General features: G+C 40.2%; 1 protein-coding gene across 2 annotated transcripts in view; it reads left to right on the top strand.

Annotated features, from left to right (window-relative positions):
- Window positions 1-15,272, top strand: part of rims4 (regulating synaptic membrane exocytosis 4) — a 47,472-nt gene extending 32,200 nt beyond the window's left edge. For both annotated transcript variants that reach the window (XM_035754782.2, XM_035754780.2), the window contains exons 3-6: window positions 8,968-9,080; window positions 9,398-9,499; window positions 9,792-9,931; window positions 11,332-15,272. In XM_035754782.2, coding sequence (XP_035610675.1) covers window positions 8,968-9,080; window positions 9,398-9,499; window positions 9,792-9,931; window positions 11,332-11,550 — 574 coding nt within the window. In that variant the 3' untranslated portion in view covers window positions 11,551-15,272. The remainder of the gene's footprint in view (window positions 1-8,967; window positions 9,081-9,397; window positions 9,500-9,791; window positions 9,932-11,331) is intronic.
- Window positions 15,273-20,754: the final 5,482 nt, after the last annotated feature.

The raw sequence follows: 20,754 nt of genomic DNA, 5'->3' as shown, positions 1-20,754 counted from the left end.
CAATCCATTTGAGAGTGGTTACATTTCCGCACCCCCATCCCTCTACATCCGAAACATTGTGGCAGGGTCAGGCAGTTGAAATGACAGATTGTGGCTTTAATTGTTTGTACTGAATTAATTGCACACATATACCGTCAAAATGTCCCTATCATCTAACAATAAGTAACAACAGCGTTAACTAATTATAGAAAGTGAGTCCTGGATTGCCCGCTAATGAGTAGAAATTAATCATTAATCAGCTCAGTCGTATAGCCGCTATATAGCCGGCTACCGAGGGGAGGACGGCTCATAATAATGGCTGGAACAGAGGAAATAGAATACCATCAAACACATGGAAACCATGTTTGATGTATTTGATACCATTACACTGATTCTGCTCCAGCAATTACCACAAGTCCGTTCTCCCCAATTAAGGTGCCACCAACCTCCTGTCAAGCTGCTTCATCATAATCAAGACCATAATTCAAATCAAATCACATTTATTTCTCACATGCACAGAATACAACAAGTGTAGACCACCATGAAATGCTTACTCACCGCCATACCAGGCGGTGAATGCAACCAGTTCTTGATGGTGCGGCTGTCTAACTTTTTGAGGATCTGGGGACCCATGCCAAATCTTTTTAGTCTCCTGAGGTGGAAAAATCTGATCGAATCATATCAAATGTTATTGGTCACATTAACGTGATTAGCAGATGTTATTGTGGGTGTAGCGAAATGCTTGTGTTTCTAGCTCCGACAGTGCAGTAATATCTAACAAGTAATATCTAACAAATTGCACAACATATACACACAAATCTAAGTAGGAATGAATTAAGACTATATATTAAGACTATATACATATGGACGAGCGATGTCATAGCAGAATGGACTAAGATACAGTAGAATAGTATAGAAACAGTATATACATATACAGCCTGTACCCACTTCCACTATGGCCTACTGTAGTGAAAACTGATGTCTCCAGTTTATAAAGCAGTATGTGCTCTCACCTGATGACTTGGGGCAACGTGTTTGTTGATAGTTTGAGTAGAGACATGTCAAACAAGGAGGTAAAGTCTCTTGGATTTTCCTCTCCCTCTTGCAAGCATACTCGCAGTCGCTCAGACAGGCAGCCTGTGTCTGGCAGCATGGTGTAATCTGTGATCTGAGCAAAACAGAATGTGAAGTGTCACTTCTAGGACTCAAAGGTAAAACTGCAGATCCTAAAACACGCCTTGGCTTCTCACCTCGGGGTCCTCTGCATCTATCTGGTTTAGATTAATGTTATCACCCATGAGCCACTGGAAAACGACATCTTGTATAACAAAAAGAGATAGGGCACATTACAACTGAATGGAGTCAGTAGGGGATCAAATAGTGGATCACGAACCATTACTATTGCAGTGCTATATGGATCACACTCTCTCACAACTATTCTTGTGTTACTGTGGAGACGTTAACAAGCCTCCCATTGGGAAGTCGTCAAATACCCTTTTCACACAACTGAGCTGAGCAAAGATATGCACAGCCATACTATACTGCCCTGGCCTGTTTATGCACCATCATAGTTGCTGGAACCATTCTGGAAAGGACAAAAATCTCTAAACCAACACATTGCAGTTGGGTTGGCATGATCGTGTGAAAAGGGTATAAGAGCCTATTATTGGCTCTCAAACGTGACAAGTCTGAATGTTTATAGACAGACACTCCACTCACCATTATTATTATAAGTTATGTAAACATTATTAGGTGAATGAGATACCATAGAATAGTATAGAAAACAGTATATGCACATGAGATGAGTATTGCCAGATATGTAAATATTAAGTGACTAAGATACCATAAAGTGGCCAGTAATTCCTAGTATTTGCCCATAGGCAGCAGCCCCCCCATGTTCAGCTGAAAAGGTGGCGCAGGGAATTCAAAAATATTCTTTAGAAATATTTAACTTTCACACATTAACAAGTCCAATACCTCAAATGAATGATAAACATCTTGTTCGTCTACCCATCATGTCAGATTTTTTTTTATGTTTTACAGCGAAAACACAACATATATTTATTTATGTTAGACCACCACCAAATCAAAGGAAAAAAGCAGCCATTTCTTCCAGCCAAAGATAAAGTCACAAAAACAGGAATAGAGATAAAAATGAATCACTAACCTTTTGAAAATCTTCATCAGGTGACAGTCATATGACATGTTACACAGTACATTTATGTTTTGTTCGATAATATGCATTGTTATATCCACAAATCTCGCCTTGGGCCATGATAGTTTGTTGCTTCGACCTTCTTTCTTGATGTTCAGAAATTCCTACAAAATATCCGGAGGAATTATAGAACGCCAGATAACAGAAATACTCATCATAAACTTTGACTAAAGATACATATATTTAAAGATACACTGGTTCTTAATGCAACCGCTGTGTCAGATTTTTTTTAAACGTTACGGAAAAAGCCTAACATTGCAATAATCTGAGACGGCGCTCAGACAGTATTTCTCCGCCATGTTGGAGTCAACAGAAATACGAAATTACAACAGAAATATTCCCTTACCTTTGATGATCTTTCATCAGAATGTAGTGCAAGGAGTCCTAGTTCCACAATAAATTGTTGTTTTGTTCCATAATGTCCAATACTAGTGTCCAAGTAGCTGCATTTGCTATCACTTTCAGCTCACGTGCCCAAAAACTGACTGCTGGTCCAAGATAACTTGCACGAAAACTTCCAAAATATATATTCCAGGTCGAATAAACTGGTCAAACTAAGTAGAGAATCACTCTTCAGGATGTTATTATCCAATAACGTTCCAACCGGATCATACGTTTTCATCTGGGGCAGCAGGGTAGCCTAGTGGTTAGAGCGTTGGACTGTTGACATTGAGATAGAAGCTGTTTTTCAGTTTCTCAGTCCCAGCTTTGATGCACCTGTACTGACCTCGCCTTCTGGATGATAGCGGGTAAACAGGCAGTGGCTCGGGTGGCTGATGTCCTTGATGATCTTTTTGGCCTACCTGTGACATCGGGTGCTGTCGGTGTCCTAGCTTGCCTCCGGTAATGCGTTGGGCAGACCACACTACCTTCTGGATAGCCTTGCAGTTGTGGGCGGTGCATTTTCTGTACCAGATGCTTTCAATTGTGCATCTGTAAAAATTTGTGATGGTTTTGTCGTGCCCTCTTCACGACTTTCTTGATGTGTTTGGGCCATGATAGTTTGTCTCTTCGACCTTCTTTCTTGATATTTTCATTGATATTGTTAACAAACACACCCCCATGAAGAAAATTAGAAATAATAACAGCTTCAGCCCCTTGTGCGACCGTGTTCTTGCAGAGTTACTCCACCTCAATAATTGCATTTGGCGAAATGCTCGGCACATGCATACTCAGTCTGACTGGCTCTCGATCAGGAAAATTTGAAATAAGTCCACTCGGGCTATCTGGAAAGCCAAAGTTAGTGACTTAAGGAGCAGTTAGGGAACTGCTCCTTAAGTGGGTCTAACCCCAAAAGGTTCAGGAAAACAGTTGAAGACCTGGAGAATAAACCCTCCTCCTCGTAGCTGCCCATGTCCCTTAAAGTTGATGATGTTGTTGTTACTGACAAGAAGTACATGGCTGAGATTTTTAATCACCACTTCATTATGTCAGGATTCCTATTTTACTCAGCCATGCCCCCTTGCCTGTCCAACATTTCCTCATCTCTCACCCTTCTAATGTGACTAGCCCTGATGCTCCTCCCTCTTTTTCCCCTGCTCAGCTAACAAAGTTTCTCCCTGCGGGCAGTCACTGAGTCCGAGGTGCTAAAGGAGCTCCTTAAACTTGACCCCCCCAAAAACATCTGGGTCAGATGGTTTAGACCCTTTCCTCTTTAATGTTGCTGCCCCTATAATTGCCAAGCCTATCTCTGACTTTCTTAACCTGGCTCTTCTCTCTGGGGGGTTCCCATTGCTAGGACGGCAGTCACTGTTCGTCCTTAATTTAAAGGGGGAGATCAAGCTGATCCTAAATGTTATAGGCCTATTTCTATTTTGCCCTGTTTATCAAAAGTGTTGGAAAAACTTTTCAATAATCAACTGACTTGCTTCCTTGATGTCTATAGTATTCTCTCTGGTAAGCAATCTGGTTTCTGCTCAGGTTATGGATGTGTGTGTCACTGCAACCTTAAATGTCCTCAATGATGTCACCATTGCCCTTTATTCTAAGCAATGTTGTGCTGCTATTTTTAATGACTTGGCCAAAGATTTTGATATGGTAGACCATTCCATTATTGTGTGCCGAACAAGGAGTATTGGTGTCTCTGAGGGGTCTTTGGCCTGGTTTGCTAACTACCTCTCTCAAAGAGTGCAGTGTATAATGTCAGAACATCTGCTGTCTCAGCCACTGCCTGTCACCAATGGTGTACCTCGTGGCTCGATCCTAGGCCCAACGCTCTTCTCAATTTACATTGCTCAGGCAGTAGGAAGCTCAGCTGACCCCTCCCCAGATTTTGTGGATGAGCATTTTCTTGTTTGCTTATGGCCTTATACAACCCGCTGAGTGCGGTCTTAGTCCAAGTTTGTGGTGGTAAATAGATGGCTACAAAAAATAGAGATGAAAACCAGTGGTGGAAAAATTATTCAATTGTCATACTTTAGTAAAAGTAAAGATACCTTAATAGAAAATGACCTAAGTAAAAGAGAAAGTCACCCAGTAAAATATTACTTGAGTAAAAGTCTAAAAGTATATGATTTTAAATATACTTAATTATCAAAAGTAAATGGAATTTCTAAAATGTACTTAAGTATCTAAAGTAAAAGTTCCTTATATTAAGCAAACCAGACGGCACACTTTTCTTGCTTTTTTTTATTGATGGTTAGCCAGGGGCACACTCCAACACTCAGACATAATTTACAAATGAAGCATTTGTGTATAGTGCGTCTGCCAGATCAGAGGCAGTAGGGACGACCAGGGATGTTCTCTTTATAAGTGTGTGAATTGGACCATTTTCTTGTCAAAATGTAACGAATACTTTTGGGTGTCAGGGAAAATGTATGGAGTAAAAAGTGCATTATTGTCTTTAGGAATGTAGTGAAGGTAAAGTAAAAGTTGCCAAAAATATAAATAGTAAATTAATGTGCAGATACCCCCAAAAAGCTTTACACCACTGATGAAAACTCTCTTGGTAGATAGTGTGGTCTACAGCTTATCATGAGGTACTCTACCTCAGGCAAGCAATATCTCAAAACACCAGTGTCAACGTCAACAGTGAAGAGGCAACTCCAGTATCCTGACCTTATTAGGCAGAGTTCCTCTGGTCAGTGTCTGTGTTCTTTTGCCCATCTCAATCTATTATTTTTATTGGCCTGTCTGAGAAATAGCTTTTTCTTTGCAATGCTGCCTAGAAGGGCAGCATCCCGGAGTCACCTCTTCACTGTTGACGTTGAGACTGGTGTTTTGCAGGTACTATTTAATGAAGCTGCCAGTTGAGGATTTGTGAGGCATCTGTTTCTCAAACTAGACACTCTAATGTACTTGTCCTCTTGCTCAGTTGTGCACTGGGACCTCCCAACCCTCTTTCATTTCTGGTTAGAGCCTGTTTGCACTGTTCTGTGAAGGGAGTAGTACACAGCGTTGTACCAGATCTTCAGTTTCTTGGCAATTTCTCATGTGGAATAGCCTTCATTTCTCAGAACAAGAATAGACTGAGTTTCAGAAGAAAGTTCTTTGTTTCTGGACATTCTGAGCCTTTATCAATCCCATGCTCCAGATGCTCAACTAGTCTTAAGAAGACCAGAACAACAGTTTTCAGCTGTGCTAACATAATAGCAAAAGGGTTTTCTGTGATGATCAATTAGCCTTTTAAAATGCTGAACTTGGATTAGCTAACACAACGTGCCATTGGAACACAGGACTGATGGTTGCTGATAGTGGGCCTCTGTACGCCTATGTAGATATTCCATTACAAATCTGCTGTTTCCAGATACAATAGTCATTTACATCATTAACAATGTCTACACTGTATTTTTGATCAATTTGATGTTATTTTAATGGACAAAAAAAGCTTTTCTTTCAAAAACAAGGATATTTCTAAGTGACCCCAAACTTTTGAACGGTGGTGTATGTACAATAAGTTGACTCACTTTGTCTCTCCCTCTCCTTACCCCTTGTTTCCCTTTGTGTAAGCAAATGGTCATGCTTTTGTTTGTCCACTAGGGACCTGTTTTCATTGTATCACGTCAGTGATCGATAACCTATATCATGTGTGTTTATGTTAATTGAATAGAGCATCAATTAAACATAGTTAGTTGATAAAATTAATAACAGTCATCAGATTAATGATTGTCACATCATGACAGTAGGATCGTCTCGAATGGAGCTCATCAAGTTTATTATCCAGTGATTGCACGTTGGATAATAGAACGGATGGTAGAGGCGATTCTCACAAGGCACCCTGATCTCCTCCCCTTGTATTTCCTTATTTTCTTCATGTGAATGACAGGGATTTGGGCCTTGTCTGGAGGCAACATTATATCCTGTGCGTCCAACTCATTAAGTGGTAACAATTCATCACATTTCTGGTACTTCAACAAAAACAAACAGGGTACCAGTGTTTGGGATGGTACATGTTTTTAATACATTTCAAAGCTGCAATGGTGTACATATAGTGAAATGTAAATACCACAGTAAAATCAAATGCACCTGTGAACCTAGAAGAATAATTGTATCTGCAGTCACAATGTCAGCAGTCTGTAACACTGACCTGGGAGCCACAACAACACACACTGCATTACACTTTATTACAGTATGTTAGTTGCCATGTCCTGTAATGGACTGAGTTATTCAGTGACAACATCTAAACATAGCAATGGCCACCCCTAGTAAAGCGATAACAAATGCCCTCCTCATACATCTCCCTTCAACACAACATCAGCCTTACCCCCTCCAATATTCAAGGCAAACCCCTGTGGGTTCATGTCAATTAAACATTCGATAGAGAACTGCCACTGTATTGGTGCAATGGAACTCAGTGCTCTTATATAATAGCGGCAGCTTTGGCTTAATGGTGTCTGACAATGAGGCTGTAGTTTGGGCGGCCTGTCTATGGCAGGAAGCAGCACAGAGTGGTCCTCTGGCGGCAGGCCAGCACTGAGGAGCAGCTAAACCACCAGCCTGGAGGCAGAATTAAGGGAATTACTTGATGTGTGAATTTTGGCAGCATTTTGTCTCTGACGGAATAAAATACAAAGGAAATCGGGATGAGCTGAGTATAAGAACTCAGGTGCCTCTCCAATCACTGTGATTGAGTGAGGGGGGGTGAAGTTGTAAAATAGTCATTTTATTCTAAACGAATTATCATATGCCATTTAGCAGACATTTTACAGCTGAAGTCGGAAGATTACATGCACCTTAGCCAAATACATTTAAACTGAGGTTTTCACAATTCCTGACATTTAATCTTAGTAAAAATTCCCTGTCTTAGGTCAGTTAGGATCACCACTCTATTTTAAGAGTGGAATGTCAGAATAAGAGTAGAGAGAATCAATTATTTCAGCTTTAATTTCTTTCATCACATTCCCAGTGGGTCAGAAGTTTACATACACTAAATTAGTATTTGGTAGCATTGCCTTTAAATTGTTTAACATGGGTCAAATGTTTCAGGTAGCCTTCCACAACCTTTCCACAATAAGTTGGGTCAATTTTGGCCCATTCCTTGCTCGCACACGCTTTTTCAGTTCTGCCCACAAATTATCTATGGGATTGAGATCAGGGCTTTGTGATGGCCACTCCAATACCTTGACTTTGTTGTCCTTAAGCCATTTTGACACAACTTTGGAAGTATGCTTGGGGTCATTGTACTTTTAGAAGACCCATTAGCGACCAAGCTTCAACTTCCTGACTGATGTCTTGAGATGTTGCATCAATATATCCACATCATTACTCTACCTCATGATGCCATCTATTTTGTGAAGTGCACAAGTCCCTCCTGCAGCAAATCACCCCCATAACATGATGTTGCCACCCCCGTGCTTCACGGTTGGGATGGTGTTCTTCGGCTTGCAAGCTTCCTCCTTTTTCCTCCAAACATAACGATGGTCTTTATGGCCAAACAGTTATATTTTTGTTTCATCAGACGAGAGGACATTTCTCCAAAAAGTATGAATCTTTGTCTCCATGTGCAAGTGCAAACTGTAGTCTAGCTTTTTTATGGCAGTTTTGGAGCAGTGGCTTCTTCCTTGCTGAGCGGCCTTTCAGGTTATGTCGATATAGATCTCGAAGGCTGCGTGGTCCCATGGTGTTTTGTACAGATGAACATGGTAAATTCAGGCCTTTGGAAATTTCTCCCAAGGATGAACCAGACTTGTGGAGGTCTACAATTTTTTTCTGAGGGCTTGGCTGATTTATTTTGATTTTCCCATGATGTCAAGCAAAGAGGCACTGAGTTTGAAGGTAGGCCTTGAAATACATCCACAGGTACACCTCCAATTGACTCAAATGATGTACGTTAGCCTATCAGAAGCTTCTTAAGCCATGACATCATTTTCTGGAATTTTCCAAGCTGTTTAAAGGCACAGTCAACTTAGTGTATGTAAACTTCTGACCCACTGGAATTGTGATACAGTGAATTATAAGTGAAATAATCTGTCTGTAAACAATTGTTGGAAAAATTTCACACATTAACAAGTCCAATACAGCAAATGAAAGATAAACATCCTTTTTAATCTACCCATCATGTCCGATTTCAAAAATGCTTTACAGCTAAAGCAGAACATATGATTATGTTAGGTCATAGCCAAGTAAAAAAAAAAGCCTTTTTTCCAGACAAGGATAGGACATCATGTTACACTCATAGGACATCACGTTACACAATACATGTATGTTTTGTTCGATAATGTGCATATTTATATAAAAAAATCTCACTTTAGATTGGCGCCTTACGTGCAGTAATGTTTTGATTCCAAAACATCCGACAGTTTCTCCCATTTATTTTTCTTTCTCCTTTTTGCCAGTCTAAATTACAGTGGGATGTGCCTTGCCTCTGACGCCCAATTCAGTGACTTCCTAGATGGGATGGGCCCTGCACAGTTTGTTGGGCGACAGACATTAGCCACAACATCATTGGGTGAGAGTTACTAAACGCTGTGCTTGAGATAGCTCTGGAGCCAAAAGAAGTCCCTTAAATTTGATTTTATTTGATTTATTTAACCTTTATTTAACTGGACAGATATATTGTGCAGTAATGGACAGAAGGGGCCACACCTCACCACATGAGCAAAATATATATTGTTTGTCTTAAAGTAAAAAGATTTGTGTGGTTTCATGAGTTGGGAAATGTATTAAAATTAGGTAATGTGTATGAACCATACAGCCAACATTCAATGGTAGTAAAGTTTGTGTGAGTGAGTGACTATAGTCATAGATATGTTTATAATTATCCAGGTGATGTTGAAATAGGCCTGTTGGAGAGAAATGGTGGTTTGGAGGTGGAGATTGTGCAGGCCAGAGGACTCACACAGAAACCTGGATCCAAAGGACCTCCAGGTGAGCAAGGAGATGCAACCATCATCTAATCCCTTTAGTTCTCTGGGAGATGATACCCAATCAGAACTCAAAATAAACCATATATTGCTACAGTGGAGGAAGAAACAAAACCATTTTTGAGACACCAAACCTTGTTCCTCATGGTAGATTTCAAGATGTCAAAGTCTAATCTTTAATCGTGTAATCTGAAATGGGGGATGAAAAGCGTATCTGTGTGATCTGATTGCGTTGAGGTATTACGCGTTCCCCAGAGACACACAATGCAATAATACCTGTCTTCTCTTGTTGCCAGCGGCTTACATTAAAGTGTACCTACTTGAAAAGGGGATCTGTGTTGCAAAAAAGAAGACAAAGTCGGTTAGGAAATCCCTGGACCCTCTCTATAACCAAGTGCTGGTGTTCTCGGAGAGTCCACAGGCGAAAGTCGTTCAGGTAAGGTAAAACAGATTTCAGTCACTATTCACTCATCAGTTTGATGTTCATAAGGGCACGCAATGGAAAATGTTTAAAAATGTTTTGAAACAGAAATTGATCATGAGTATCCAGGTCCAGGTAGTCCCTCCCCTTTTCCATCTGTTTTCTTCCGCTTGGTGCCCAATGAACATGTCCCTGGTGGTCTCTACGATAATTACAATGGCAGTGACTGCGGCAATCAAAGATACTGTATCTCTGAATATTTACTCCTGTTGACAATAACCTCAAATGCAGGACGCCGGGCTAATGTTAACTAGTTTTGTTGTCTAATTTTGTAGACTAGCCTATGAAGATGTAACAACAACATCATGTAAAGTATATCTATAAGTGTAGCGTCAGCTACCATCTACCATTACCAGTGGAACAAATTCCTTGCCCCGAAGGTGCAATCAGACGATGAAAAGTGATGATTTGGACGATTGCTCCAGGAAGCCTGATATACAAGTCCACGGGAGATTTTTCTCCACTCATTCTTTCCTCCCTGCTCCCTCTCACACCTTCTTCCTGTTTACTTCTCACACACACACCTGTGGCAGTACAGACATACAAAATCCGTTTCTATTAGTATGGGATCAGGCTTGCCCACTCGGCTATGAGAACAAGCACAATGGAAGGACTGAAGGCATGCTGAGTTTACTCCACCGACATACATTAGTGACTGTGCCAAAGAAAGAATAAAGTATAGTGACTGCCCTATTTTCATATTTTGATAGCCTTATGCATTTGAGCCAGGCTCTGTATATCCCAAGTTTAGTTTCTCTATTGAAGCCGCAAAAGGGCTCTGCATGGATAAGGCTAACTAAAGTCATGCCCTAGCAGTTAGAACAGAACAGAGGTTAATAGCCTTTCGAAACAGTCACTGTTTACTTGACAGCTTGTGAATAATCCCAGCAATGATTTGGTGTCCTATCACTGCATAATTAGATCTTTGCACCTCCCTCCTTATCATTCTGTTCAGACACATTTCTGCCTCTAGGAGACTTGGCATGGGAACACAGGGATAAAATGCCTGGTTTTCTGGTATTAGAAAGGAAAGGGGATGTTGAACATTCATCTGAAATAACATTTTCAGAGGAGAACATTTACTCCTTTCTGTCATAACAAACATTATAGGCTTAAATAGAACCCAGCCCCTCTGCAAAATGTCCTCTGGAAACCTGAGGTTGAGGAGGAACCATATTTGTAGTGGATGCCGAGGCAGGGAAACAATCTTCCGTCCAAAGATTGAGAGACATTAGTAGAAGTGATTTGTCTACTGAGTCACAGAGGAAATCAATTTTGTTCATTGATTATTTTGTCCTGCAGGAAATATCATCTCTGTTTGTCTCACTGACATTCCCATTTTATTTCTCTAACAGGTGATTGTTTGGGGAAACTACGGACGCATGGATCGTAAATGCTTCATGGGTGTCGCCCGCATCTTATTGGAGGAGCTGGATTTGACAAGCATGGTGATTGGCTGGTACAAGCTTTTCCCCACCTCGTCCATGGTGGACCCCACGATGGCACCATTGATCCGGCACTCTTCCCAACTGTCCTTGGAGAGCACCGTGGGCCCATCCTTTGAGCGCTCTTAAGAACTTTGCTAACAGGCTCTTTGTTGAACACACCCTTCCCTTTGTGTGCCCCCCAAAAGAAATGCACTACCCCTTCAGAGGGACATATATTGACCGTAGTGTACTGCTCTGAGATGGTTAGTGACACTGGCCTTGCACTGTTTTTCAGAAATAATTTATTTTAAACAGCAGAAAAAGGGGGCACCAAAGTTCTAGAAAGACTTTGAGAATAGGAGTTCCTTATTCTTACTCTTGACTTAGGCTGTTTTTTTACATGGCCCCAGATAATATGTCAATGCGTGTCATGGGAGCAAGAGAGAGGTTTGCTGCAACCCTCCTTCTGGGGATGTTTCATTCCTGTGTTCTGGTGGCAGCCATTGGGTCTGAAGCTGAAGTTTGCAACACAGAGGGGAATGTGCAATATCATGGTTATAATGTAGCTGGTACAGAAGCAAATAAGCCAACACAAGTTCTAGAAATCTACCACCAAGGAAAGCAGATTCTCTCTACAATTAAATAAGCCAAGCTGAGAATTCAAATTTAAATTGAGCTTAATAAGTGTTGTTTGAATAGATTTAAGATTGTCTTTGAAGCTTGTCTAATATTTTAACAGTTTCAACTGTGCCAATTTACCAGTAAGTGTCTTGACTTTGTGGCTTGTGCCATTGTTCAAAAGGGTAATTTTGGAAAGGAAACATCTGATTACAGCTCGTGACAGGGGCACTGAAGCTTCAGTTAGAGCTGTCCTTTTTTAAATTACAATCATCATTATGACACTGTCAAAGCAGGTAGTCACAACTCCACAAGTGAAGCAGTGAGGAAAGCTTGAAATATATTTTTTGATCATCTACAAAGGTCTGAGAGGAAATATGACAGATATATAATTAAATCAAAGGAATTTACAGAAAATTGTAGAGCTGTATTGTAATGAAAATAACATGTATTTTATTTGGCCGCTTTATTATAGATGTTTTTCTATTAGTCTTGAGTGAGCCAAAGTGTGTTTTCTGATTTATTTGATTCATGTTCAAAGGGCAGAGACGCAGAACTTGGTAGCATAGTAAGGTTGTAGCATTAGGTGGTAGCATCTGCATGACAGAATACCGTATTAGCTTATCACAAAATAATAATAGTAAGCATGAGATATTACAAGGGGAAGTGAAACAACACAAGTTGGTTAAAACTAAATTGTAAATTGATTGAGGAGCTAAAAGACAAAAGACACACAGTGCCAACGAACAGTTAAGTGGTTCAACATGTAGAATGGTCGGGAAATAAACAGAAGATTATGGCCAATGTTCTGGTCAGAGGGGATAGGCTTTTAACCATTCACTGGAACATTGTGTATTGTCCTTAACATGTAGCAGTTAAGTTCAGATTTATGAAGATTATTGCAATTCTGACTTATGTGCTACTGTTGAAAACAGAATAGCTATATTAACTTTAAAGAAATACGTGTATTTGGTCCGTTTAAGTACTACACAGAACACCCGGGTCTAGCTAGAATGAGCCTACATGTTGTGTATAATGTATTAAGTCAAATTTTTATGAAATGTAAAAAAATTAAAATAATATGGAGACAACATTTTGAAAATGCTGAATTAACTTGAAGACTAAATTCAAGTCTTAAGATGAACATTAAATTGTAGGCACAGCATCAAAGTGATGAAGATAAGAGCTCACTAGAGCAGGTAGCACTGGTACAGGAATATGATACCAAGACTTACTGTTTTGAAACATGTATTTTTCCAACCAATATCTTCATTTTGTAAAGCAATAAGTAGCAGCACCCATCCACAACAATCCACAACAAACCTCCATGTTATGTCCCTCGAAGTGTGATGTATAAGGCTAAAACTATTATTAAGCTAATACAACCTGTAAGTAATTTATATGCTATCCAGTGTAGACAATAAGTGTGTAAAGTATGTACTGTATGTATGTATGTATGTATGTATGTATGCATGTATGCATGTATGCATTTTTTCAGTTCAAACACACACATGCACACACACACACACACACACACACACACACACACACACACACACACACACACACACACACACACACACACACACACACACACACGTGTGTGAGTGAGTGTATAAGTGTATGCATGTGTTTGAACTGACAAATGCTACATCATTAGGGTTGCCCAATAGGACAAGAGGACAAAATTAAACAGAGTTGGTGATAGGTTGAGAAACAATTTCACTCATAGTCTGACTAGAAAACTCATTTACCACATTGTACCAAGTTTACAATCAAACAAGAAAACATTTGGATTGAACCTTTACTAGCCTGAACATATTATATAGAAGAGACATGAAAAGAAAGACGCCATATTATTAAAGAATATTGGAAAAACTAGTTAAGGATTTAAAACATTTGTAAAAAAGTGCATTGTACTGTACGATTGTATTTTGTACATTTCACACATGACAAAATGTATAGATCAAATCAATCTACTTATCTTAAATGGAATGTTTTTGTTTTTTTTATTTCTTTGTGCCAAAATATTTTCTTTTTATATGTAAAACAAACCTTTGGGGAAAAATCTGTTTTCAAAAATAACTGATATTATTTAGTACCATGTCAACTGAAAGATACACATGGCGTTAAATAATCTCCATTTTAAAACTGAAGTCATTTTCCAATCAAAAACTGATGGAAGGTTTTAGTTTGAGGAATAACCTTTATCAATTAAAGACAATAGCTTCCAGGCTTCTGTTCCTTATACCATTACTTTCTAAATCAATTTAAAGTAGCTATATGAAAAATTAAGAAAAGAAAAGAATATTGACATTGCATGGTTGTCATTCACCTACTTTAGTACTTCGGTGTACCATTTTGGATTTCCAAATGGAATGGAACATGGTTTATTGTAAAATTCACCAACTGTGATATAATAAAAAAATAAATGTTATGATTGAATGAAAAACATTGGTATTGTAGGAAATGTTTGAAGAATGCTCAAAATATTAACCATGTAACTACTTACAACTGCAACCCGATTTCAAATTTAGCTTGTGGTTGTCTCATATACTGTATCTCAGCCATAGAGGTATGATATCGCCTATCCAACAGTTTAATTCATGGGTCTGATGCAGTGGTGTGTGACTTTGAGTTTGTTGTAATGAGATGTTTCAATATGGTTAATTGGTGGAGAATGTCAAAAACACAAAAAATGTGCTATCATCAGAATCCCTATCCCTTTTGTTTTACTCGTATCTGTCATGCACATTTAAATTCATTACCATCAATTGTGATGCAAGTAGAGGCCTTAAAAACACAATAATCATACCAGATGACTTAACAATCCTAAAATGTAATTCAAGGGGAAAAAAAGTGTGAAAATGAACTGTTTTTTTTTCTTCGATGTCTCAACTTATTTTGAATTCAATTTTGTCCAATGCTTATTTTGTCACAGTTTCATTTGCCCCATGTGTCTCTGTTGCTTTGCGGGTTTGGGTATTTAAAAGAGGAAAGCACTGTTTTATGTTCATAAAATACATGGGTGTGTTTCAACTAGACCCAGAGCATATCATTTTCTTGTGCAGAGGTGTGGGATGAAATGGGGAACACATCCTTTCTGATGCTGTTAAGCATGTGGATCCTTGGTTTATTCACAATAATTTATAACATGAATATTTGAAATTCTTTCAAACTAATTGTTGAGTAATGCATAATTTGGTGAATTATTATTCTATTCCAACTGTCAATAAAATAGTTTACTCCTATTTGTAACAACATGTTGTGAACATTGCTGTGTGTATCTTTGACAGACAACATGAAATCAACAGATTATGGTAAGCAATACAATCTATACCGATACATCAATGTTAATTATTTATGAACGGATTATGTAAACAATGCAACCTAGCCTAAAGTCATATTTTCTGCATTTTCAGACTCTTGGCCTGAGGAATAAAGTTACCTACAGCATTTGTAGACTGCATAGGGCACTCCATGGCAGTCATAGACAGAGCACAGCCTGGTTGTTGGTTGTCCTTTGCAGTGTGCACATTACTCTGTGTCATGGTTTTTAAAAAATGAATTCTATGTGGCTGCACGTCTTCCCAGGACAGTCTTGTATTTCAGCCCCTCTTCAGGTGTCTCAACTCTTCTTTCAACAAAAAATATCCTTTTGTCAGCAAGACACATAAATTATTTCAGGCTACAATAGTGTAAACCCAAAGACAATTGCTGAATGTCATTACACTTTTTGAGCTGTTACATACAGTAAATCAAATGCTGCGAGTGCACAGTGCAGTTTGGATGCTGGAATTACTTTGAAGTGGATGAACATACATAGGGAACTTACTTGTTTAATTGATTTGTTTGAATTGTTTGAATAGACCTCCGAAGGTCACGGAATAATTTGGCCTCTAGTCCTTTTTCGTGTGAATGTCAACACAACAGACTTCTGCTTGTGTCTGGGAGCCTTCCTGGCTCTCAGTCTCTTTTAAGATCCGCTTCAACTTCCTGTGATTTGATTAGTGTGTAGTACAGTAAGGTCACACTCATCCACACACCCAACTATACACACCTCATATAGAGTACCAGTCAAATGTTTGGACACAAGGGTTTTTCTTTATTTGTTCTATTTTATACATTGTTGAATAATGGTGAAGGAATCAAAACTATGATATAACACATATGAAATCATGTAGTAACCAAAAAAGTGTTAAACAAAACAAAATATATTTCATATTTTAGATCTTCAAAGTAGCTTCCTCTTTATGACAGCTTTGCACACTCTTGGCATTCTCTCAACCAGCTTCACCTAGAATGCTTTTCAAACAGCCTTGAAGGAGTTCCCACACATACTGAGCACTTGTTGGCTGCTTTTCCTTCACTCTGCAGTCCAATTCATCCCAAACCATCTAAATTGGGTTGAGATCAGGTGATTGTGGAGGCCAGGTCATCTGATACAGCACTCCATCACTCTTCTTCTTGGTCAAATGGCCCTTACACAGCCTGGAGGTGTGCTGGGTCATTGTCCTGTTGAAAAACAAATGACAGTCCCACTAAGCGCAAACCAGATGGGATGGGGTATCGTTGCAGAATGCCGTGGTAGCCATGTTGGTTAAGTGTGCCTGGAATTCTAAATAAATCACAGACAGTGTCACCAGCAAAGCACCCCACACCATCACACCTCCTCCTCTATGCTGCACGGTGGGAAACAAACATAAGGAGATAATCCGTTGACCGACTCTGCATTTAACAAAGTCATGGCGGTTGGAACCCAAAACCTCAAATTTGGACTCATCAGACCAAACGACAGATTTCCACTGGTCTAATATCCATTGCTCGTGTTTCTTGGCCTAAGAAGGTCCCTTCTTTTTGATGTACTTTAGTAGTGGTTTCTTTGCAGCAATTTGACCATGAAGGCCTGATTCATACAGTCTCCTCTGCACAGTTGATGTTGAGATGTGTCTGTTGAGATGTGTCTTATTTGGGCTGCAATTTCTGAGGCTGGTAACTCTAATGAACTTATCAGCAGAGGTAAATCTGGGTCTTCTGTTCTTGTGGCAGTCCTCATGAGAGCCAGCTTCATCATAGTGCTTGATGATTTTTGTGACTGCAATTGACGAAATATTAGTTATTGAAATTTTCTGGATTGACTGACCTTCATGCCTTAAAGTAATGATGGACTGTCATTTGTCTTTGCTTATTTTAGCTGTTCTTGCCATAATATGGACTTGGTATTTTACCAAATAGGGCTATCTTCTGTATCCCACCCCTATCTTGTCACAACAAAACTGATTGGCTCAAACAGATTAAGCAAAGACATTTCACAAGGCACACCTGTTAATTGAAATGCATTCCAGGTGACCTCATGAAGCTGGTTGAGAAAATACCAAGAGTGTGCAAAGCTGTCATCAAGGCAAATGGTGGCTATTTGAACAATCTAAAATATATTTTGATTTGTTTAACACTTTTTTGGTTACTACTTGATTCCATATGTGTTATTTCATAGTTTTGATGTCTTCAATATTATTCTACAATGTAGAAAATAGTAAAAATATAGATCAACCCTTGGAATGAGTAGGCGTGTCCAAACTTTCGACTGGTACTGTAGGTACATAGAGACATGCACCCACGCACACACACACAATTCTTAGATAAGGGGCTTTTGGCTCACAACCAAAGACCTGTCACCTAAAAGTCACAGATGATCAAAGAGAGGGAAACCAACATTTTCCCACAAAAAAACATATTTCAAATAACACAAAAATATTGTCATTATAAATACAGCTGTTTGGGGGAAATATAATACAGTCAAGAACAAACAAATAAATAACCTGTATCACTGTATACAAATCTGGAAATGTACACATTGACTTTCTGTAAGAAGACTTGCTTTAATTTGGAAATAAATGTTCAAGTTAAAGCAACTATCCCTGTTAATATAAAGATGTGAGCTGTTTCTTGTATATCATATTTCAATCATGGAATGAAAAAACTACACTGAATGCTGATAGCTTATTGTACGTTCCAGTAACATGATCTTATAATGTTTTAAATGTTTAGCATATCATGTTCAGCATACTCAAGATTGCCTCCCATATCTAATAGAGCATCATTAGGCTCCATTCAAAACCAGATTCTAGCATAAATGGTAATCGAAACTCAGGAACTGCAACCACTGTTAGTTTGTGGAACACCACAAGTGTCCTTTACTTATGTCCAATACAGATGTCGGATCTTAATTTGATCACAATGTTGCAGGACAACTTTCATGCAATTGCAGGACATTTTTGACTTGTAGTGTATTTAAGGTTTAAAAAGGCTTCTGAAGTTTGTAAGTTCCACTTTGAAATTTCAGACTTGACTTTCCCTTGATCCTTCTACTCGTGTTCAATGGCTATCATTGTTTGCATGATGAAGAGCTGTATCCATTTGCCAATGGCTTGCATAGTTAACATTTTGCAAAGGATTATTTGTGTCCAAACAAATGTAAATGTACAAACAAATGTACATGTGAAAATCAATGTGAAACCACGGAAAACCATGTTTGACTCATGTAAACAAAATATCCACGTGACATTTTTCAGATGTGACTTGTTCAAGCGTGTGTTCTAGTGGTGTCAGCTGATTGTTCACCTGCACCCGCCCGCATTTGCTAATAAACCTCCGCAACCACCCAACGATATGTGATGAAGCACCTGACTCTAACCAGGAAATATTGAAAATGCACTGTAGGCTACAGTCAGAGACGGCAGAACTATTTTTTGACTATTTGTTAGTCAACTTGTCTGTAACTAGATACATGCAGCATCTCTCCTGTTATAATATGTTGCCTTAGAAGACAAAATTAACCTTTGCTGACCAGAACAGGCAAGGGTAAAAACCGGGAAGACTAGAAAAAGAGAATGGAGACCAATGAAACGGGGGGAAAGTTTATGGGATTCTACGTGGAATCCACAGGTCCTGAGTGGATAACCATACCCTCTTCCCGACAGTGGGGAGCAAGAGTCCGGTGGCAATCTGCTTGTGGACGATACCTGGAGGTTGTCTTGAGAAGAGCCGTCGGATCTCTTTTCCACGTACGCCGACTGCGACGGACGAACATCTGGGGTGAAGATGGGTTGACCTCCACTTCTTGCATTGGGAAGAGTGGGGGCTGATATCCCTTGGAGCATTCGAAGGGGGATAGTCCAGTACCCGAGCAGGGGAGAGTGTTCCTGGCACCATGCACCATGAGCTGGGCCGTCTCTTTGGCGGAAGGTAATTTAGGAAGAGGGATGAAATGGGTGGCCTTGGAGAACCTGTCAACCACTGTCAGGATGGTGGTGTTCCCATCTGACGCAGAAAGCCCAGTGACAAAATCCAGGGAAATATGGAACCAGGGGAGATGAGGAACAGGAAATGGCTGAAGGTGAAGGTGACCAGACGGAGCCTACTGCAGAGTCTTGCTTTGAGCACACACCATGCATGCAGTGACGAAGGCCAAGACATCAGGAGCAATGGTGGGCCACCAGAAGCGCTGTCGAAGGAAAGCCAGGGTATGACGAGAACCAGGATGACAGGTAAGCCTGGAGGAATGAGCCCATTTCAGGACTTGGGACCGGACTGAATCAGGAACGAACATCCGGTTAGCCGGACCTTCCCCAGGGTCCAGCTGGGAACGTTGTGCTTTGCGAACCAGAGCCTCAATACCCCAGACAAGCGCAGCCGCCAAACATGAGGCAGGGAGGATGGTCTCTGATTCCAAGGGTGTGGTAGCGGAACTGTACAGGTGGAAAAGGGTGTCCGGCTTCACGTTTTTGGACCCTGGGTGGTAGGAGAAGGTGAAATTAAACCTCTGTGAATAACAGAGCCCACCGGGCCTGCCTAGAGTTAAGGCGCTTGGTTGTGTGGAGATATTCCAAATTAGATGTCTCACCCCTTCCAGCCAGTGCCTCCACTCCTCCAGGGCCATATTTACTGCTAGGTGTTCCCGGTTGCCAACGTCATAGTTCCTCTCCGCCGAGTTGAGACGATGGGACATGAAGGCACAGGGATGAAGCTTTTGGTCCTGGACGGATCGCTGAGAAAGAACGGCCCCTACTCCCACGTCAAAAGCGTCAAACTCCACCACAAACTGACGGGTCGGATCCGGATGGAAGGGGATGGTGGCAGTGCTGAATCGTTGCTTCAAATTCACAAAAGCCTTGTTTGCTGCAGGGGACCATGTGAACAGTACTGTGGGAGAGGTGAGTGCAGAGAGGGGAGCAGCCAGGTTGCTGTAGCCCCGAATGAAACAACGGTAAAAATGAGAAAACCCCAGAAACCGCTGTAGCTGCACCCTGTACGTGGGTTGGAACCAATCCACCACTCTCTCACTTTTTACGGACCAATCTGAACATTCCCTTCAGAGATGATTTTGGGGCGGCAGATGGCCTAGTGGTTAGAGCGTTGGATTAGTAACCGGAAGTTTGCAAGATCGAATCCCCAAGCTGACAAATTAAACATCTGTTGTTCCGCCCCTGAACAAGGCAGTTAACCCACTGTTCCTAGGCTGTCATTGAAAATAAGAATTTGTTCTTTACTGATTTGCCTAGTTAAATAAAGTTTTTTAAATGTTTTATTATGTATCCCGGAAAAGTAATTGTGGAGCGGTGGAACTTGCTCTTCTCCACTTTAAAACTTCTTAGGGATAGCCCCCTTTTTTACATTTTTGTCAAAAATGACATACCAAAATCTAACGGCCTGTAGCTCAGGACTGAAGCAAGG

Source organism: Oncorhynchus keta, chromosome 37, assembly GCF_023373465.1.
Source record: "Oncorhynchus keta strain PuntledgeMale-10-30-2019 chromosome 37, Oket_V2, whole genome shotgun sequence".
Taxonomy (NCBI): Eukaryota; Metazoa; Chordata; class Actinopteri; order Salmoniformes; family Salmonidae; genus Oncorhynchus; species Oncorhynchus keta.
This window is presented reverse-complemented; position numbering and strand designations above follow the sequence as displayed.